At 43.6% G+C, this 22456-nt stretch overlaps 1 protein-coding gene and 1 long non-coding RNA gene across 3 annotated transcripts in view; one reads left to right on the top strand and one right to left on the bottom strand.

Annotated features, from left to right (window-relative positions):
* The window catches only part of LOC139064315 (uncharacterized), a 35422-nt gene that overhangs the window by 5441 nt on the left and 7525 nt on the right, over positions 1 to 22456 (top strand). Inside the window, exon 2 of the long non-coding RNA XR_011517392.1 lies at positions 6005 to 7388. This is a non-coding gene — a long non-coding RNA (uncharacterized lncRNA). The remainder of the gene's footprint in view (positions 1 to 6004; positions 7389 to 22456) is intronic.
* On the bottom strand, positions 535 to 21333 carry syt10 (synaptotagmin X). Of its 2 annotated transcripts, none has more exons than XM_015961227.3 (7): positions 20375 to 21333; positions 19527 to 19923; positions 11573 to 12134; positions 9226 to 9346; positions 8901 to 9072; positions 3329 to 3458; positions 535 to 2523 (listed from the first exon to the last, which is right to left on the bottom strand). In XM_015961227.3, the coding sequence occupies exons 1-7, from the start codon at positions 20574 to 20576 to the stop codon at positions 2452 to 2454; spliced, it is 1656 nt and encodes a 551-aa protein (XP_015816713.1). In that variant the 5' UTR covers positions 20577 to 21333; the 3' UTR covers positions 535 to 2451. The 2 variants fall into 2 exon arrangements, with proteins under 2 accessions (XP_015816713.1, XP_015816721.1); XM_015961235.3 differs by having other exon boundaries at positions 20390 to 21330.

The following is a 22456-nucleotide window of genomic DNA, read 5'->3' on the forward strand; positions in this document are numbered from 1 at the left end:
TAAGGCCCTATAGACCAGAACCAGGATCTAGAAATGAACCCTGAAGTTGACTGGCAGCCAGTGAAGCTGGAGGAGAAGAGGGGTGATGTGGGTGTGTTTGGAGGACTTGGTCAGAAGCTGAGCACAGTCGTTCTGAACCACCTGTAGATGGTTCAGGGAGGTTCTGCTCAGACACGTGAAAAGAGAGTTACAGTAGTCTAAGCGTGAGGAGATGAAGGTGTGGAGAACTGTCTCAAGTTCAGAGCGGGACAGAATGGGACTCAGCTTAGCAACGTTCCTGAGATGGAAGAAGGAAGAGCGAACAAGAGAACTGACATGAGAATCCAGGGTGAGAGCTGGGTCAAAGGTCACACCAAGATTCCTGACAGAAGGTTTGGTGTGAGAAGCAAGCTGACCAAGAGAGTCTATGACTTTGGGAACCAGCTTGTCTGGGGCACAAATGAGGATCTCAGTCTTATCTTCATTCAGCTGAAGAAAGCTCCCAGCCATCCAGGTTTTGATAGAGTCTAAGCAGGTGTGGAACAGCTGCAGCTTAGACATCTCATGGGGCTTAAAGAAGATATACAGTTGGATGTCATCTGCATAAAAATGGTAGGAAATTCCTTTGAAGGAGCTCAGGATGTGCTGAAGAGGAAGCAGATAGAGGAGGAAGAGCAGAGGCCCCAGCACAGAACCTTGTGGGACACCATGAGTAAGAGAGGAGGTGGAGGACCTAAACTTGGAGACGGCCACAGAAAAGGAGCGCTCAGAAAGATAAGAGGAGAACCACTCCAGAGCAGATCCTGATAGGCCTACCCAGTCTCCCAGCCTCTCCAGTAGCAGGTGATGGTCAACAGTGTCAAAGCCTGCAGTCAGGTCCAGCAGGACCAGAACAGAACAGTCCCCTGCATCACTGTGAGTCAGAAGGTCATTAGAGACCCTAAGAAGAGCTGTTTCAGTAGAATGAGCTCTACGAAAACCTGACTGAAGCAATCACAGATGTTATGTTCATCAAGAGCAGCTGTGAGTTGTTTAGCCACAACCTTTTCCAAGATCTTGGAGATGAACGGAAGTTTAGAGATCGGGTCTGAAGCTGCTCTGGAGAGAGGGGTCGAGACTCGTTTTTTTAAGAAGCGGGTGGATTACAGCGTTCTTAAAGTAAACAGGGACCTGACCAGAAACCAGAGAAGCATTAACTATAGAGAGCACGCTGGGACCGATGGACAGAAAAGCACTTTTAAACAAAGATGAGGGTAAGATTTCGAGGGGGCATGCAGAGGTCTTCATAGAGTTAACTAGTTTGGTTAACTCAGGCAAAGAAACAGGAGCAAAGCTATCTAGGATGATGGGCCTGGCTGGAGTCGGGAGAGGCAGCGATAAGGCTGAAGGAGAGATGCTAGATCTAACCTTATTGACTTTGTCCACAAAGAAAGACAGAAAGTTCTCACAGTCTGTAACAGAGTGGAAGGAGGCTGTAGGAGAGACAGGAGAGATGATGCTGCTGATCGTGTTAAACAGCACCTTGGGCTTCCCTTTGCTCTGGGACACCAGGTTGGAGAAATAGGAAACCCTCACATCTCTGACTGCAGAGTTAAAGATGACAGAAGATCCTTTAGGTGCAGCAGATGGACGTGGAGACAGGTTTTCTTCCACAAACGCTCAATTTTTCTGCATTGGCGCTTTAGGCTGCATATGCTGTCATTAAACCAGGGAGTAGGGTTCACTGCAGGAACTGATCTGGTTCTGACAGGACAGATGTTGTCCAGAATGGAGAGGCAGTGCTCGTTAAACTGAGAAGTTAAGGAATCTGGGTCGTTATCAGAAGAACAGGGTGGATCAAAAGCAGCAGAAAAATTTCTAGCTGTGCTCTAATTAAGAAAACGAGAACTAACCAGACGGCGAGCAGGAGGTGGGGATGCAGAAACGGACAAGTTAAAGAAAATGCAAAGCTGCAACTCATTAGCTGCATCTGTTTCCTGTGAGTGTTGCTGCAAATAAATCGCAATAGGAATTATAATTAGAAAGTAAAAACTCCCACCACATTTCGCCCACCCCTAACTTACACATGTTTTTATTTAAATACGTCTTCATCACTCGGTACAATGTTTGCTACATTTATCTGCTGCTGTTTCTCTAATCATCACTTAACCAATACATTTCTGGGACAGGTGAACTTTTAGGAATTGGCATACCTAGATTGTGACTTGTATTTGTTTACTGGTAAATGTTTTCACGGCATGGAGCAGCCCTTTACCTTGAGCGTCATTAAATTAAATAACTCACCAAAGGCCTAGAAAATCTTGGTGAGTGCTGTGCATAGCCATCTCTTTAGAGCACTTGAAGAAGTTGCATTTACACGAGTGTGTGGCATTTTAATACAACTATAGAGATGCAGTGAGTTCAGTTTTCCTTCAGCATGCTCTTGAAACTGGGTTCTTACAGCAGTGGATGATGTGCTCGTACCCAGGACCATCAGGGAGTCGGTGGAGGTTTGGGTGAAGAACACGACCCTTGACTCTCAAAGCTTGCAGCTCTCCCAGGCCACTGAAAGGAAAAATATCAGAAATCCTTAAAGTCTTTTTATATGACACATCAGTTATTTCTACAGTTCTGTGATCATTGGCAAATTCAGCATGTCTGTCTGTCCTGGTCTGGTCTGGTCTGGTCTGGTCTGGTCTCGTCTGGTCTTGTCTCGTCTTGTCTGGTCTGGTCTGGTCTGGTCTTGTCTTGTCTTTGCTATTGAAGCAGTTTGTACCTCTGGGCATGTCCAAACCCTCCCAGTCTGTCCTCTCACTTTATCTCCACAACATCTACCATGAGTTGTCCCTCTGATGGATCCATTCCTGATCATCCTCGTCGCTCCTCAACCTCCATTTCTGCCCCCTGCAGTCTTCATAAACAGACAATATGGCTGCTCTCCCTACTGCCTTTCCTACCTTTACTTCTCCTTTCTGCTGAAACCCTTTTATCACACACACCTGACACCTGTTCTCCACCCATTCTAACCTGCTTCACACACTTCTTCACCTCTTTTTCACACCCTGCTGCTTTGGACCGTAGACCCCAAATACACAACAACCTTCTTTACTTCTAGTCTCTGTAACATCACTGTTCCACTTCTGTCCCTCTCATTCACACACGTAATCCATCTTGCTGTGACTAATCTTCGTTCCTCTTTTTTTTAGCAGATCTCTCTAGCTTTTCTACCTGCACCCTGAAGATGCATTTCGTGTTTCTAAATATGCTTTGAAATGGTAACATCATGTTTCTGGTTATTGTCACATTCAGGGATCTTTTAGAAAGCTCGGTAAACGTGGGTTCTTTTAGAAATGTGAGAAGGTTTGCGTACCTCTCCCAGAGCGTGCCAGTGTGTGATGGGTTTGCGTGGATAAGCCAACATTTCGTTCCAGTGATCTCGTCCAAGGCCTACAGCATCTGGACCAGCTCGGCACACCCCGATCACCTCATTGTGTCCAACCCTGTTAGGATTAAAACATGCAGACTAGCTAACAGAAAAATGATCACAAAAACTCGTAACTGTTTCTCCTGAAGTCCTTCCTCATCCATCGTAGGGGCTCAGTTTTCTCCTGCCAGTGGACTCATGAACATCAATCGTTAATGTGCGAGGGGAATCCTTTGTGACCTCTCGGTATATTACAGTTTGCTTGTGATTGATTATTTCATACCCCAGAGATGTTTGTGTAACCTCTTCCTGTATGATGAGCATCTATAAATCTTTAAAAACCATCATGTACTTCTACAACGGACTTTGATGAATCTCTGTTCTTAAAATAACCCACCCCTCATCTGGCACCCATCTCTTTGATTAAAACATCTATCTCTACCTTCACCTTCACATTAACTACTAATCCTGGCATGTTCACTTACTTTGGGCACACCTTAACTAGAATCTGGAACTATAATAATTGACTATCTTTAATTTATTGAACTTATTTGGATAAATTGAACCATTTAAAATCAGCGATAATCTTTTTAAAGAGATTAAAGGCCATGGCAGCATTGCCTGATTTTATTCCAAAGTTTTAAAATATGTTCAGATGGTACGCAGCAAATAAAGAACAAGTTGTGAATGAATCTCAGGTAAAACCATGTAAAATATTAGCTCAAAGTCGACCAAGTTGGAGCCATTTTTGTGTTCGGAAATACCGGTTGTCTCTGGCAGCCATCTTGAAATTAGTTTAAACTGAATGTTAACAACAAAGGTTTAAGCCCAGATCACACTGTATGCTTGGAGGAAGGCTTCAGACATGGGCCACCTCACCGCCCGCCGGTTTCGTGCTCAATTTACCCACCTTTGGTCCACATAAAGGCTAGGGTTGAGTTAGCCAGTGGTCCCCTAGGCAGCTAGCAGGAATGTCCTGAACAGCGCAGTGATTTTTTTATAGACCTTTAATGGGACTTAATAAATACAGGCCACGGGTAGTAATAGGCTGTGGAAAAAAGAAAAAAATAATAAAATAAAGAAGGGGGGATTCTGGTTATTTTTGGCTTCTATTAATGTGTTTTTTTTTCCTTTTAAGGGAGGGGGTGTTATGGTCAACAGTTTCTACTTGCTCCTGTTCCTGCTCCATCTCCCTGCAGAGAAGAGCAGCTCCACCTCCCTCCTGCCTTTCCAGCTGCGCTCAATCCCTAATCAGCTCCCAAGTTTTAAAAAGGGCGTGGCCAGGAGAACCAGAGGGCAGAAAGAGTGGAGAATACATTGAGAGTAATTGAAGAACATTAAAAACTACACGTATTGTGGCACTACAGGTAGAAATGGGAGAGATGCCAATACAGCTTAGAATAAAACAGATAGCTTTAAATTATTGGACAAGTATACAAGGGTGTGAGGGCAACGAACACATGGCAAAAAGGGCACTGAGTCCGTGCTAGGAAACGGAGAAAATGAAGAAGGATTATGGTAGCTGGAAAGTGTAAGATTGGGCAAAAGAGAGTAAGATCCATGATAAAGAACAAATTACGTTTTTATACGGTTAATCCAAAATGGATATTTCCGGGAGTGTTTGTTGATTATAGTATTTATGATAAAATGAGAAGCCGTGGGGGAAAAGGTAATTGGGATAAGATTACAGAAGATACATTAAAAAGCTATGAGTCTTTTGTGCAAATCTTTACAGATGGATCAAAGGACCTGGAAGGGGGAAAACCCGGTTTTGCATTTGTGATACCACATATACGTAGGAGTGGTAGTTAGGGAAAGAACTCCAGATCATTTATCTGTGTACACAGTGGAGATGATAGCTATCTTATTTAGTCTTCAATGGATGGAACAAAATAGAATTAAAAAAGGAACTATATGTACTGATTCATTATCTGTATTAGTGTCAGTTAAATTAATGTCTACCAAGAGTCAAATAGATGTATTATATGAGATATATGAGACCATATTTAGATTAGGGAATTTGGGTACGGAAGTTAAATTTTTATGGGTACCGGCACATAGAGGAGTAGAAGGGAATGAAATGGCAGATTATTTTGCAAAAAAGGCAATAAGAGATAGGAAAATAATAAATATTGCATATAGTGCTGCTGAAATTAAATCTATCATTAAAGCACATATAATGGAAGAGTGGCAAAGAATGTGGGAAAGGGGAGAGAAAGGAAGACATTTGTTTCAGATACAAGGGAAAGTAGGAAAATGGAAAAATATAAGAATGAATAGTAGAGATCAAAGAATAATATCAAGATTAAGAATGGGACATTCTGGGCTTAATAATACGATGCATCTGATGGGGAAACATCCCACAGGTTTGTGTGGATGTGGGGTGGGGGGAGAAACAGTGGAACATGTTTTCTGTGACTGCATAAAATATGAGGGAAGTAGAGGACAACTCAGGGAGAAATTAAAAGACATAGGAGATGGAGTGATGACTGTAAGGAATTTGTTAAATGGTGAAGAAAGGAAATATAAGTTGGTTGTTGGGTATCTAAAACACAGTGGTCTGTTGAATAGAATTTATTTATTTATTTATTTTTTCTGCTCTTACTCCGACTCACACTCCAGCGCAGTAGGTGGCGGAAATGCACCTAGCAGTTAGATGCCACCCACCAATAAACTAGAAGAAGAAGAAGAAGAAGAAGAAGAAGAAGAGAGTAATTGAAACCCAGACACACCTAGTTTGATCCTAGTGTAGTTCAATTGCTCTTAGTTTTGGTTAAAGTTCTGTGGAACCTTTGGGGATTGTGCTCAGTAGAGGTAGGACATTGGTTTAATTAAACCTACTTCTTGTGTTTGCTCAGTGGAGCATTTTTAGAGGCTAAGTTAACCTGTAGGTTGTGTTTGCTCATTGGAGCTTAAGTATAGTGTTTTGGGTTGTATTCTCCAAGGAGCTTTGATTTAGTAATTATTACAGTTTTTTTGTTACCATTACCTTGACAGCCCTGTGCTCGCTCTTAATTTGGTTTGGACTTATTTGGTTTACTTTCTACTTTAGCCAAAAGGGAAATAGCAGAGCTTGAGAGTCCACTCTGACTTATTGGTTTATCATTTTAGTTAATTGATCAATAGTGGAGCTGAGCTCCAGCTTTTGTGTTTCCTCAAGTCCTTGTCTTTTCCCTCTTTAGTTCTGGTATTTAAGTGACCTATTAACCTTAAATGTGTTTGGCCATTTATTTGCAATAAAAACATTTGCTTTTTAAAATCCTGACCCCACACCTTTTATGTTACGATGTCCTTCACCAACACCTTCACCAGTTGTAACAAAGCCAAAAAGGAAGTGGCAAAAATTTCAGTTCCACCCTCATCTGCTAGGCTCTGGCAGCAGAAGAGGGCAAATCCTCATTGACTCCAATGTTAAAAATGCCCATTTCACAGCAGAAATAAACGTGTTTACAGCCTGGTTCAAAAAACCATTTTAGGTTGAATAGATCTAGTTTACATTAATGACAACTCTGAGGGGGTGAATATTTTTGTAACTTTTTTGTTCGTATAATTTAATGCATAGAAATCTGAATAATTAACGAACATCACGTGACTTCCGAGCTAGCTCCGAAGAAAGGCCTCGGTCTCGCGTTAATAGATGTTCAGACATTTTGACTGAACTTTAGTTGTGTCTGTGTGTTCATGTTTGGACATTAATCATGGAATTATTTGGACAAAAGGGCAAGCTGTGGTTACTATGTTGTTTATTCATTTTGCAGACGCTTTTATCCAAAGCGACGTACAATTTTTTTATAACCTATAGGGCATGTTGTGATCTGTGGAGGAAACCGGAGTACCCGGAGGAAAACCCACGCATGCATGGGGAGAACACGCAACTCCACGCAGAAAGGCGAGTTTTGAACCTGCGACCTTCGTGCTGCGAGGCAACAGTGCTAACCACTGCGCCACCATGCAGCCCAACAGACTACTAACAGACCATCCAAGCAGATTCTGCTTCTTTTTTTCGGTAAGTAAAATTGTATTTCTGCACTTTATTTTGCTGGTTGAATGAGGGGGGATGCTGTCATTTAACTGCTTGGTCAAACATGTTAGTGGGGCTAAGAACCTTGGGCGGGTGCCCAGCCTCTCCTGTCTCCTGCCTGAGAATAGCAGGCGGCTTCCTGTTCCCGTTTCCCAAGCCAGCTCCAAAGCGAGGCTGTAGTCATGCTGGATCGCCGAGGAAGACCACAGAAACACTGCAGCTCTTTTTGTTGATGCTGCTTCACTTTTGAGACGCTCAACCACATTTCTTGCTGAAAACACCTGGTAAAACTCTGTTAGCTTCAGATTAGTAATGCAGCTAATGTCCCGCTGATCTCCAGCTCCCGCAGAAGGGACCATCAACAATGGCGAACACACGGATATTTCACCGCAGTGGACCAGCAAAGCCCGATATTCTCGGTCAGCTTACCTAGTTATGATTTTGTTTCTAAACAGCAGAGGTGTGGACTCGAGTCACATGAATTGGACTCGAGTCAGACTCAAGTCATTATTTTAATGACTTCTGACTTGACTTGTTAAATTTATAAAGACTTACGACCTGACTCGGACTTGAATGTCAATGACTTGCGACTTGAATTGACTTGCATGATGACTTAAGCATATTTGATAATTTAGCACAAAAGTGTCACGACATGGACAAAAATAATGAATCATTGTTGGTTCTGGGTTTGATTTACTGCTAAATGCAGCAGCACTTTGTTAATAATCTGTTTCAGTTGCACTTTCTGCTTGTTTGAGCAAATAAATGAAGCTTTAAGAAGGTTTATCTCTGGAATTTATTTATTATCATTGAAAATTGAAGTTGGACAGATGACTTGAATATGACTTGAAAATTCAAAGTTAAGGACTCGGACTTCCACATCATTGACTTTGGACTCGACTTGGACTTGGTTGTCTTTGACTTGGACTTGACTTGAGACTTGACTGGAAAGACTGTGACCTACTTGTGACTTGCAAAGCAGTGACTCGGTCACATCTCTGCTAATCAGGCCGGAGGTGCCTTTACTTTAGAGTCACTCTACCGCGTTTTTCTTGCTGAAAACGACCGGAAAATTTCATTAGCTTTGCGTTGGCATGTAGCTAGTCTCGCTCATCTCCGACCGTGGAGAATGAGCTGATGTAAAAGGCCATAGCGCCTGGCTATATAAAAAGATTTCTTCGGTTTTGAAGTGTGAAGTAAACTTCGATGGAGTAAAATCCAAGCCGATCCCGTTCATTTTGTTTACCTTTGTTGCCTGCCAACATGGCGTCTACTCTCTGAGAATCATGTGACGTCCGGTGCTCTATTGATTGTTTTTTTTTTTTTTTTTTTGAGGATTTCATTAAAATTTATCCCATGATCCAGGCAATAACATTATCACCCACCATTCCCCTTTTCTTTGTTGGCAAATCAAAACTCCAGTACAACCTAAAAATGGACTACATCGGCTTGTCGAACTTGAGTAAATTCTTTATAAACCCAGAACATTGAACTCACCGGTCGTAGTCCATCACCATGATGGACAGGCTGACTTGTTCCACGTTCTCCGGAGGAATGTCAAAGATGATGGCCTCGTTGTAAACGGGATTAAGTGTGCTTTTCTTGATTGTTGTTTTTCTCTTTTTTAACCTCCGCCCGTTGCATATCAGGTAGACCTTCACATACGGGTCTGATGAGGACAGAGTTATTGAGTTAAAATGTGGCACAAATCTGTTTTAAACTGTTAAACGTTCATCAGCAGCAGCCTCTGAGTCTTCCGTCGTTCAGTTTCAGCAAAGTTTCATTTATGACTCTGCTTTCATCTGGTCTATTTTTGGATTACCTGAAGATCCTGTGATGTCCATGGCTTTCAGATTTCTGCATTTGATGACTGTTAGGGTCATTCTCCCTGCTGTGGGCAGGTAGCACAACGAATACATGATCTCTCCAAGGTCGATACTCTCCTGGAGGTGGTGGTAAAGGAGATGCAACCAAAGGGATTCAGCCCATTTTTCAAAGCTTAGGCTACATTCTGTCAACCAACATGTCAAAACAGATTAAATATGTAACTCAAGTTTTAGCCACTTAATAAAGGGCACCTATTTGTCCACCTCATTGGTTTAAAGATACATTTTTCACCAACATTCTGAAAATTTCATCTGTTAATCGGTTACTGTATAATTCTGGATTTGCTAAAAATCAAATGAGTCCACTGAGGACCCGTAGTCACACACAAATAAGCTGCTTTTTTGTCTGCTTTTATAGAAAGTTTCATCCTAGAGGACCTTTCTGATTTTTCACTTTGCATTTTCATTCCAGCATTTTCAGTAACATCATAGTTCAGTATTTTCATCCACAAACTTGAACAACTGCTGCTTATTAAAGGGACTTTACGGACTTTTGAATTTTTATGCTCGCGATTGCCCCCTCAGGCCAAAAGTGTAACGGCAGATTCAATAGTAGGCTCGTGTACGAGGCGCGCATGCTGTACGTGCACACTCCTTAACGAAAATAACAGCTGAGACAGTCCCGTGTGTGTGTGTGTGTGTGTGTGTGTGTGTGTGTGTGTGTGTGTGTGTGTGTGTGTGTGTGTGTGTGTGTGCGTGTGTGCGTGCGCGTGTGCGTGTGTGCGTGCGTGCGTGCGCGCACGCGCGTGGGGGGTGGGGGGGGTGGCCCAGAGGACAGAAGAACGCACAGCTAATTAATTAAATAATTTGGTTCTGTAGCTTTCTCTTCAGCACAGCCGACAAAGGTTTAAGATGGGTCAGTCCTCCTGCATGCTCAGATCATTCCCTTCCCTTGCTTGAAAAATTGCTCTAAAATGAAAGTTGAACCCACATCTTTTTATCTGTGAATTCAATGCTGTTCGGCGAGTCTCAAATAAAAATGTGGGCATCTTACTGTAAAAAATATACCATCAATGTAAAAAAGAAACTCTAAATAATTATGTTCACAACCAGAGTCAAACCCAGGTCTTCTGCATGAGAGTCAGACATTTTACAAGGTGAGCTACACTCTAGTAACATTTGTGTATCTGTAACTTTTATATCCTTGATGACAGCTGAAACAACGTCAAACCAAAGAACGGTTCGGAGCGAAAATGGCTGTTTTGTTGCTAATTTGCAGGAAATATCTAGAAGAAAGTTCCACAGAAAGTAGCTAAGGGTCCTCAGAAATGTAGCTAGGTTCATCACTAGGCGTTAGGAACAGTGACAAAGTCGCTGAGTTGGCACTGCCTCTCTCTCTGCTGCTAAAGCTACGGATAGCAAATGCTACGGGCGATGCCTGAGCGTGAACGCTCATGAAGCAGCCTGCTCGACCCGAGCATCTCTCTTTTTCTGTGATTTTACAGAAAAACAGGCAATCACAGTAAAAATGCCAGGGCTCATTCTACAGGACCAGGGCATTGCAGGAGAATGTATGAAGAAGACATTTATTATTTCTATACATGTTTTGGCTGTCAAACTTCCATATTGTCCCTATAAAGAATAAGCTCTTTCCCACATTTTAAGATGGTGTAGCTATGTAGTTTATGAAACACCAAAAGCTGCCCTCAGGCGCGTCGGCACCACAGATAGAAGTCCTGGGATTGGTTCTGGTTTCTGAGAGGTAAACACAATGAGATGTAAGCATTAAATTCCCGTTAGTTCTGGTAAGAAGCTGAGATGTTTTTAAAGAAATTTCCCAAAGTCCTTGTGCAAAAATAAATCTGCTCCTACTTTTTAGAGTGTAGAACTCTGAGTGCTCTTCACAATACAAGCATTTATTATTAAAGCAGAGCAAAGCATTATAAATGTGAATGTGTGAGGAAAACCCTCTGGGGCCAAATGACAAGAGCGGAGCTCCGATCAGGATAAGCCATCGATAACGCCGTATAGCTGTACAGTCTGTGTTTACTGTATCTGCTGTGAGATGATTGGATTCTCTCTGGTTATATTTACGAGTCACAGTACACCCAGCCGTTTCTGGATATCGTGCGTGGGTGCTTAGCTGATTTAATGCATTTCCCAGAGCGTTTGAATTATGCAATATGTTTCACCTGCTCCTTATGTGATGCAGTGTCAATGAATTGAGGTTTTAGAAAGTCAATTGGTGTAATAGTTTCTGATCTGACTGTTAAGCCATTTAAACACTTGTTTGTGGTGATTTACCTCCACAACGGAAACCTTATTTGACACCATTTTACTCACTGTAGTTGCTGCGTGAATATCCTTCCACACCACCGCCTCCCTTGACAGATCGGAGAGTTCAAACAGGTTGTCCACCACAACCTCCCCGATCATGTCGTGGCTTGTGAATCGGTCAAAGTCGTAGACGCTGAAGTGCAACTTGCGATTGCACAGCTCATCGTACGCCACGGGGAAACAGAAGGTCTCGTCAAACGTGGGGTTCAGGTTCTTGCGGTGCACTCGTGTCTGGAACTTCTTCTTCCTGTCAGGCAGCAGGTACATCTTCACATATGGGTCGGAGGTACCTGTGAAGTCTTTGGCGGGCAGGTCCAAAGCCTTGAGGATCCTCACAACCAAAGCCTGCTCCTCATAGTCATAGTGCAGCGAGAAGCTGAGCTTTCCGCACGTTTCCACATGCCCCTTGGCCTCGTCTTCGGAGTCCACGGACTTCTGCTTGTAGAGTTCTGGTTTGATCCTTCCGATGCTCACCGTAGAAGACTGGCGGAGAGGCACCGTGTCCATGCTGAAGTCTACGCTGGTGACATTCATCTGACGAGGCAGGTGGCGCCGGAATGAATTGTGCCTGTTGGAAAAGTTAGAGGACATCTGTTGAAAAATTGCACCAGGGAAAGATCGACTATCAAAGGGTTGTGTGAAGGATAGTCAGACTAAAGACCAAAGGTGACAGATCATTTGCTGCTGTGGCCCCAGACTCTGGAACTCTCTCCCCCTGAACCTGAGATCATGGGACTCGTTCAAAAAGCAGCTGAAATCTCACCTGTTCCGGCTTTTGTGTGACCTTAATCATCACTCTTTCCTTATTCTGCTCTTATTTTGCCTTTCCCACGATCCACCTATTTCCCTCTTTCCTATTAATTTTCTCTCTCCCTTTTCTTAAACTTTTTAATGACAATTTTTATTCATTTGTCATTTCATATAAGAGATTGTTTTCTTTCTTTCTTTCTTTCTTTCTTTCTTTCTTTCTTTCTTTCTTTCTTTCTTTCTTTCTTCAGCATCATACTTGCAGTAGCTAGAGGTCAGAGTGATCTCGTTTTGGAGAATCGAGGAGAAATTTGCCCAACAAAATTAAGCTAACAGCTACTCAGAGCCTTTAGGAAGGAATTCCTAACATTTGCAAAAAGCAAGTTTTAATGAACAGGATTAGTTTGCACAAAAACACAAGTCAACTCCAACTCAAACAACTCTGGAGAACTCAAACCAGCAGTTTTGAAAGAGAAAACATGTTTTTTATTTAGCTAAATTTATACAAAAGATCTGTTGGCTAGAGGGACAACTGATTGGTACATGGCATTACAATAGCATTCTAGCTAGCAGCAAGCTCAGATTGGTAAATGGAATTTCATCAGCATTCTAGCTAGCGGTTAGCTCAGCAACACAGTTTAAGATCAACTTCGCTCAAGCAGATAATAAGAACAATTAATACAAACAGTCTCCAAAACGATCCTGCCTCCAAAAAAGTCCCAAAAATCACCACTGGTTCTTTTTCTTTTTTTCTTATCACAGGCTCTGAACTTTCCCTAAATTAGCAACAAGATTTCTGTGGAATTTCTTTAACTATATCCCTATGACCCCTGTCTGCTGCAAGTTAGACATTACTACTCCACATAAAATATCAATAAATCTATTAATGTTAGTCAAGAATGGTTGTTTTAGGATTAATACTGACTGTTTTGATGTGAGGCTAATGTTAAAATGCGAAAGTGTAAAATTCAACAGAGGGACAAAAACAATCAGCACACCACCTAAAACCAGCTCAGCTTAAATTAAGTGAGGCTTTAAATGGCTGCTGCTTCACTTCAGGGTGGTTTCACATCTCAGTGATGACCTTTCGAGAGCAGAGAGATCAACGTGTTTGGTGTGCAAATAAGACTATTGCCTTTTTCAGGCTTCCAAGGGCTAAATTGATTAAACCACCAACAGAATAAGCCTCTGTTTGTAAGTATTGTTTTGCTGAAAACAGAATTCATCTTGCAAGTTGTCCCAGAATTATCCAGCCACAAGCCAACATGACTTTTTATTTCCTTCCATTTCTTTTGTTAAGGGGAAACTGAAAACCCATTTACCAATTAACTGACTTGTGCAAATTTCAGTGAGGTTGACATCGTCTGACAAAACTCTTGTTTGATTCTCCAATCTTGTCACCTAGCAACTGGGCCTCTTGCTTTCTGACAGTAAAAACGATCACAGCAGTGGCACAAATTATGTTACGCAGGAAGCACCACCGAAAGAATAAGTGCAACACTGAAGTATAGTAAACAACACAGAGAGCAGAGTTCACGAGCCAGTGAAAACAGAGGAAATGTGCAAAATACAACAAGGAGATGAACTAAATTGATTTTTACCAAATAATTAACTGTGCACTTGGGATTTCTGGTTGTGGAGTTGAGTTTTAATCTTACTTTAATGCATATTGAACCTACATTACTTATTGGAGGGTCATGAGCTGTTTATCAAGTTTTGTATTTAATTAAAAATATAAATCAACTCTTTGAAACACTTGGAGGCTGTGTTTAAATGGAAATCTTTGGCTTTAACCTAAAATAGAGTTTCCAAGTGCTAAGTTGCAGATTTAAGAATTTCTCCTGGCCAACATGGAGATGAAATCTGAGTGCCTCCTACTGGCAGGGCACACCCAAACCACTACATCTGTCTCCTTTTGATGTGGAGGAGCAGTGGCTCTAGTCCGAGTCTCTCCCGCATGTCTGAGCCCCTCATCCTTCCATCTCTAAGGTTAAGCCTGGCCACCGGAGGGAAGTCTTTTGTGGCGCTTGTATTTGTGATGTTTTCCTTTAAATCATGACCAAAAGCCCACGGCCATCAGCGAGGGTTGGTTGAAAATCCACCAGTAAAGGAAATGTTCCTTTATCATTTTTAGCAAGTTGAATAAACTGGTGTAATCTTCACGAAAAGAAGAACTAAAGCTGCAGCATAATTCATAGAAGCTCCATTCGGTGCTTTTAAAGCAGGGCTCCATTATTTTCATTCAGTCAGACAAATAATTTATGTAAGGAGCATGCATCAGCGATGACTGTTGGTATGTGTGTAATTTCCCTGTTTTACAGTTTCTAGGTTTATTTTGCCCAATTCAAAGTATCTCCTGCACTCATTTGGATCTATTAGAATCACTGTCTTTTTGCCACAGTAGACACTCATACACTAATGTGCAATCAGTGCTACTTTGTTTATTAGCTTTTTTATTAATTTGTTTTCATTTTAAGTTTTTTGTTGGGTAAAACTTATAAATGATTTCTACCATTGCATAGCTTTCTAACTGGTCTCTGACTGAAGAGCTAACGGCTAGTCCAAACATGGCCCAGACCGGTGTGTTGCTGCTGTCTTGAAACAGTTTCCTAAATTTTATAGCAGATCATGCAAAGTTTTCTAATAAACCTGTAAACTCTGGCCAGTATTGGCATGACTGGATTATTTACACTGGGATTTTGTAGCCTGACCAGCAAGCCCCATGCTTCCTTTTGGGAAGCAATGGGTCTGGGAACTCCCCTATTCAAATAACCCCACCCCATGAGAATTCTAACCAAGCCAGTCAGCGCTGAGCAGCGTACGTCACACACACAGACACAGACACACACACACACACACACACACACACACACACACACACACACACACACACACACACACACACACACACACACACACACACACACACACACACACACACACACTAACACACACACCCCGCAACGCTGAGTTTCTCATGAGCATGGTGTCTGAAACGGGGTTTGCTGCAGCTCTTTCCTCTGTTTTAAATGACTTGAACATGTCTTTAAAACCACAAGTAGTAGCACTAAAAGCCTTTCTTCTAAAAATAAAATATGTTCGCCACTCATGTGTCTCTCTGCCTGTGAGTAACCAGACTCGTTCTCTGTGTAGACCAAGCCCCCACAATGCGGCTCAAAAATTGAAGCAATCCCGGAAGTACCAAAAATTGCAGTTCCACCCTCATCCACTGGGGGCTGGTGTCCGAAGCGAGCAAATCCTCATTGACTCCCATGTTAAAAATACCAATTTCACAGCAGAAATAAACATGTTTACAGCCTGGTACCAAAACATGTTTTTGGTTTAAATGATCTAGTTTACACTCATGACAACTCTGAGGGGGGTGAATTTTTTTCTCACTCTTCTGTTTAACCCCCAAATTCCACTACCTCCGCTCCGCTCCGCTCCGGTCCACCCCCGCCTTCCGCAGCCGCTCGCTTCCGAACTCAATTTTTACTGGTACCCGCTCTACAACGGCTCCGCTCCGGTGCGGAGACCTGAGGGGGGCAAACAAGCATGCGCGGGATTTTCGAGATCTTGCGATACAGTCCGAGCAATAAACGCGGAAGTTAGATCCAAACACCCGTTGTGCGGGAGAAGCATCGGAAATGAGCTGTTTAATCTGCCCATCATTGTGTTGAGAGATCAGCAGTGTTTGGATCAACAAAGTGTGACTACTTTGATAGTGGCAACTGTATTTATGGCTTATTTTTGTGCATTTAAACTTCAGCCGCCATTGATAGTTGTTAAAAGTTGTTAAACCTGTTCATATGAAACAAAAAACGCCTTTTGTTTAGCGATTTATTGTGAAAAACGGAAGATGTGCTTGCTCCTTTTCCTGTTGGGCCGTTGTGATTTCTGTCCATTTACTGCGGAGGTGCTCCGGCGTCCGGCAAAAATAGGATCGATTCTATTTTTGCCGGACGCCGGAACAGAGGGCGCCGCACGGCGCCGCACTGCCGGAGCACGGCCGCAGTAGTGGAATTGCTCTGATTGACTACAACGGGACCGATTTTGCTCCGGCGTTCGTGTCGGAGCGGAGCGCAGCGGAGCGGAGGTAGTGGAATTTGGGGGTTAGTATATTGAAAGCCTAAAATTCTGTATAATTAATGAGCATCCGACCCACGTGACCACAGAGCTAGCTCCGTGGAAAGGCCTCAGTAGAGCCTCGGTCTGGCTTGGAAACTGTTCCGGGATTTTGAGTCTCTGTGTTTGTGTATTCTGTTTTGGATATTTTTTGTGCAATTGTTGGACAAAATGACTTGCTGTGACATTAATTGCACTAATAGAGCATCCAAGGAGTCTCCACTTCATTTTTTTCGGTAAGTAAAATTATATTTGTATTTTAGGTCACTGCTGAGCTTAGATTTTAACATGTACTGTTTAACCATGAAATTTAAATGTAATAGGGTAAAATCCAGTGCATTTAACATAATGCTGCACTTTAGAAAATGGGTTGAAATATAACATGTTGGTGGAGCTGGGTTCCGACTATTGGCTTGTGGAGCTCTCGGGAGACCGATGTTTTCCACCCGTTTCTCCCCTCCCCGCATCTCTGTCTGATCGCGGCTTCTGTCTGCTTCGCGGGCTGCCGGCTTGTGGAGCTCTGGGATGGAAACCTCTCCACCCGGTTCTCCCCGGCGGCAGCTCAGCGGCGCTTGTCTGCTGTGCGGCTGCCAGCTTGTGGAGGTCTCGGAGACCTCTGTGTTCCACCCGGTTTTACCCAGCGGTCAGCCCGGCGTATCTCTGACTCAGAAGCTCCGGTGTTGTGCACAGTTAACTCCGGTTGTAGCTAGGTTGCTACCTCCGTTAGCTTAGCTCCCACCTCCGCGTTGGCTTTGGGTTAGCTTCAGGTTAGCGTGTAGCTAGTTCGACCAGGTGTCATCAATTGATCCCAGCCTTACAGCCCCACCCTCAGCTCCACCTCTCTTCCCTTTTGTGGAATTGTCTGGGCTTGACGGAACCTGTGACACGGTCAAAATGGCGGTGGTGGCCACCTCCCATTTGGCCTCAAAAACGTGTTATTGGAGCCTATGGAAACGCATTGTCCAATATTTATATGTCAATGGTGTAGACAGAGGACGAGTCTGGCAGGCCAGGCAAGGAATTTTGTAGGAGAAATAAAAGAATCAGCGATTGGGTTTGGGCATTTGGTCCTGAGTCAAGAATCAGTCTAGAACCAGAATCCTGTTTGATGTCTGTTACAGCTTAGGTTAGGTGTTACAGGTGTAGAGTTGGGGGCTTTTCTGAGTCTTCTGATAAGAGTATTATCTTTGTTTAGACCAATTACTGTAGTAATAATGGACGGACCCCTGCACCGTTACCCGTAGGTTTCTGAAGAGCTGAGTTGAAGCCTAGTGGATGACATTCGCCACCACCATCTTGGCCATGTCACATGTCTAATCACTCCCGGAAAATACAAAAATGGAGCTGAGAGGGCTGTGAGGGTTGGGGCAGATAACTGACACCCAAAGAACTCTGAGTCTATTTAGCTGCAAGCTAACTGTGCTAATACAAGCTAATGGAAGTTGGCGGGCGTTTTTAGCCAGAAAACCGTGATGAGCGACTCTCTTACACTTTGCATTTTAGACTGTAACACTTTTAAGGAAAGGTTGAGGCCTTTCCTGGAGCAAGCGAGAGGTAAGCCACTAGCGCTGACGGCTCATCTGACACCTGTCAATCAAAAGGACACACCCCTAATTTTTATAAATTTTTTAGCTTTATTTAACGAATGAGTTAAAAAAAGATGGTAAACTTGAGCTGTTAAACCTACAGTGTTTTTTTTTAAACCAGACTATAAACTTGTACTTTTCTGATGTGAAGTTGGTGTTTCTGACATGGAAGTCTATGGGAACTTTTTCCTTTCTGGAGCCAACCCCTAGCGGATGAGGGGGAGACAGCAACTTTGGTCACTTTTGGCTGGCAGAGTTTGTCATTTGGTTGAGAGGATTCAACTTAATGGTGATAAACTGTGGGACGATGGTGGTGGAGGAATTAAGAGCCCGTCACGTAACCGGAGGGTTGTGGGATCGGGCACTGCTCAGTCTGTCGCAGTCGTTGTGTCCTTGGTCAAGACACTTAAACCATGTTGCCTGCTGGTCGGAGGCGCCGGTGTTCAGCAGCCTTGCCTCTGCCAGTGTTCCCCAGTACAGCTGTGGCTACTTTGTAGCTCATCACCACCTGTGTGTGTGTGTTTAAAACAATTTTCACGTCAAATTTAAAAGTTTCTTCAGTGTTAGTTTGTTTGATCACAGTTTGGCTAAAAATACTTAGGCCACCATGTGGACTAATGTTTTTTTTGACATGCTGCTAATGTGTAATCAATAATGAAGATGGTCTTCAGCTGCATCGCAGCTGTGATTTGTCAAATCACGGGGCTTAATTGGCCTGCTGGTGAACAAAAGTCATTTTCTCCAACCGATCAATAGCTGCTACTACACAAAACGGCAGGACTTTTTAATGTTCTCTTTAGCATTGCAAGTTCACTGAGCTGCAGGGTGTCGGGTCGTTCCTTCAGAGTGTCAGAAAAACACAGTGGGAGGATGAACTGTGAAAGTGGGTGTTGTTACTCGGCCTCTCGGCCTCACCTGTGGGCGTGTGATCCATGAAGACCTTGGCAGAAGTATAATTGAGTTAACGAGCTGAAATGGTGAGCAGAAGCAGGTGTTGATGACGGCTTCATCTGAGAGGCGGATCGCAGCTGCCTGTCGAGCGTCACCAAGAACCTGCCCGTCCACCATGACGGCTCACGCCTCACAGCGATGCTAATTATGGACGTACTGGTTTAAACCCGAGCTAAGAAACAAAGAGAAGCCAGATCTGACTGTTTAATGGCTGGGGTTTCTTCCCGCCGTTTCCATAGCAGCTTGACTCGCACGCACAAGTGATTATAGGGTTCAAACTGCAGCGAGATGCTGTCGGATGTGCTCGAGGGCAGGAGTTTGTTGTGTTTCATTTATTTATTTATTTATTTATTTTGTGACACGCAGTGGCTTGTCAAGGTCACCAAGCAGCCTGATGATGTGCCTGACATGTGGGAACCTACCTCCAGGACAGAAGCAACACTGTCATGAACTGCAAGCATGTTTCTGCACAGAGAGAGGGTCGGCTTGTGTTTCTAGCTGTGCTAGCTGAGGAATCAGATTTGTGACGGTTACTAAATCTCCTCAGTTACCTGGAGGAGGAGGTCGGCTCGGTGGTCTGCCTCTGGATCTTAGTCGGCTGCTTGTTGATCTTCTCCCTCAGGGCCGTTTGCACCTCTGCAGGGATGTCTGGCGACGTCTGACTGATCTTCATGGCTGCCTCCAGGTGCTTCACCGAGCTCGGTCTGTTCACTTTCACCTCAGGCAGGTGCTTCTTTTCCACCTCTGCGACTTTGCACTCAGTGACAGGAGGAGAGTTGGGCGGAGGCACCTCGAGGAAACCCACGTGGAGGCCGTTTTCGACGTGGGCCGACAGGGTCTTGCTCCTCCAAATGGGCCAGCACAGCTTCCAAAAGACAAAGAGAGAGACTGCCAACAAGGTGAGGCCACAGAAACCCACGACCACGGCAAGGAGACTGATAGAGATGTCTACATTTAACCCACAGAGGAGAGGAAACAAGCCAAGGAGGGACGAATGATGGACAAACATGCAAGGGAGAAGGAGAAAAGAGGAGAAAGGAAGCTGTGAGAGAGAGCAGGAAGCTTTTGCATCACTTAGACACAAGTAAAGTCACATCAAGGACACCATGTTCATAAAGAGGAGGACACACCTGCAGATGCTCGAAACCTGCATTAGTTGTGCTAAAGAGTTAATGCAGCTTCTAGATGTGAGTTTGTAGAAAAAAGTCTCCGGTTGCACAGAGAAAACGAACACAGTTCTTCCCTCCTTACCTGTTGCTATTTCACTAACTGAGCTAAAGATGCGTAACAGGTGAGAACGCAACGTTTTAACAAATCTTTTCCTCCTGGACTCGATGAGTTTTACTCCAAACGTCAAAAGAGAGCCGCGTTACAAAGAAATGAACTTTATTCCATTTACCTGCGTGTCCTTTACCTTGTATATTGCTCTCCAAGGGGAAAATCTCCGCGCATCTCTCCCGGTCTACGTGTCCCGTGAGACAAAGTTCCGTAACGATCAGGAGAGCCCTTTGGCACAAGGTGATGCTGTCCTCCGTCCGGACGCTCATGTCTCTCCGGTTAAGCCATTGCACACCGGAGGAGCCGGGAGGGCGGCGGTCCATTTGGACACCTGTTATGCGCCACAGCGCGCAGCCTGTCCGCAGGAGACAGCAGGGCGGCGCGCCGCGTCCTGATCCATATCCAAGCGCGCAAGGAGGAGCGACTGGCCGCGTGCCTTCCCGGAGTTTGGGCTTAACTAGTCAGCGGGGTTACCGAGTCCAACCCTCCCCGCGCCCAATAGCAGCGCGTCTCCGTTTGGTGATGGATGCTGTTTGGATGGGGCTTGGTAACGAGATTACTTTGGCTTTTAATAACTGGAGTGTTCCCATGAGCGACAGGCGACCTGTCTTTGTCCCCGCCTGTCGTCCAACACATGCCGCTTCACAAGCTCCACTCCTCCAAGCCCCCCCGCGGGTTTCTGTCCATTCTGACAGTGAACGTCTGCAGACGGACAGCCGGATGCCAGCAGGGTGGAGGGAGAGAGAGCAGGGTCAGTTTAGAAACGAATACTTCCTCAAATCAGGTATGAAAGAAAGGACACGATGTTCAGAACATTGAAATAATTTTAAAGGTACTTGGTTGTGGCAGCTTTTAGCAGGAGCGCCTGAATAAAACCTCATTAAAGTTGGAATTTTTAAGTTAAAGGTCAATTTATCTTTTGTTCAAACTCCACTTGAGCTAATTACTTCCTGAAGAATAACAGATAATTGTTCAGACTTAAAAAAACTTTTTCATGCTCCTAAAACAATTTTAACCCGAGTTCTTGAGCAGCTGCTGCTCAGTCTTCTTGTGATGGCTCTCAGCTCTTATCCCACCAAAGGGAGCCATGTTTCACATTTTGACATGGAGCATAATGTTTTTCTGTGTTTATCCAAACTTTGTTGCAAAATTTCAACCCATCGAGTCATTTGGAAACTTACAACTTTGAATTATTCTGGATGAACAAAAATGAACATGGCTCCTCATCTGTGTTCTCAGGCCTGATTCATCAAAAGAAGCAGATGCAACTTTACTCACGTTTAAAAGGGAGTTTGCCAAGACATGCATTAACAAAAACAAAAAGGCAAACAGATTTATCATTTTGTATTAAATCGGTAAAACATGCAAACTTGTAAATGGACAGGGATTTGGGTTTGAGTGGAAAACATAAAGGATTAGCAGAGATGGGAACTGTGGCATCAACAAGTCGTGGTTCGAATGAAACCAACTGAGCTTCTTTGGTTTCTTGAGATGTTTCACTCCTCATTTGAGGAGCTCGGTCAATTCTGGAATACTGAATACTGGAATACGAGGGAGTCGAGCAACTGTAGCTGTTCATCGATGAAGGTGCTGTAGCGCGTTGCATGATGGGATTGCTAAACAAAGGAAGCGTTGGTCGCTTTATGTGGCTGTGAGCTTACAAACCTGCAGAAAATGGTACACTCCTGTTGTGTGAAGGGCTGCCATGCTGTCTTTTACTGGCTTTTTCTGATCTGCTCGTGCTTGGTAATAAATCCTTTTAGCTTAATTAATTAATTTATTTGTATTTATACTTTAAAGAGGGACTGCACACCATCAGAAAACTTAACTCCACCCCTAGTCAGGATTTAAAAAATGCTATGAAAGTGGGCGTTGCCAGGAGGCACGGAGTGGGAGGAGACTGTACCGATGACATGAAATTGTCCCAGCCCCAGCCAATCACAAATTTAAAATGCAGTAGCCACAGTTCTGCCACAGGGGGCAGCACTAAGACGTTTTTAGACCTAGATTCTAGATTTAATCAAGTTTACACAAACGTGAAAAAAAGCAGCTCAGAAACGGAAAGATGGCATTTGTAAAGACCCAATTATACAGTTTATAAGCAAAATAATAATAATAATAATTTTGTGGTTTAGTTACTCTTTAACCAGAAGTTACAGTTCCTAAATGTTTCAGTTGCACAGACATGTAATGCATAAAATTA

Source organism: Nothobranchius furzeri, chromosome 1 (genome assembly GCF_043380555.1).
Source record: "Nothobranchius furzeri strain GRZ-AD chromosome 1, NfurGRZ-RIMD1, whole genome shotgun sequence".
Lineage (NCBI taxonomy): Eukaryota > Metazoa > Chordata > Actinopteri > Cyprinodontiformes > Nothobranchiidae > Nothobranchius > Nothobranchius furzeri.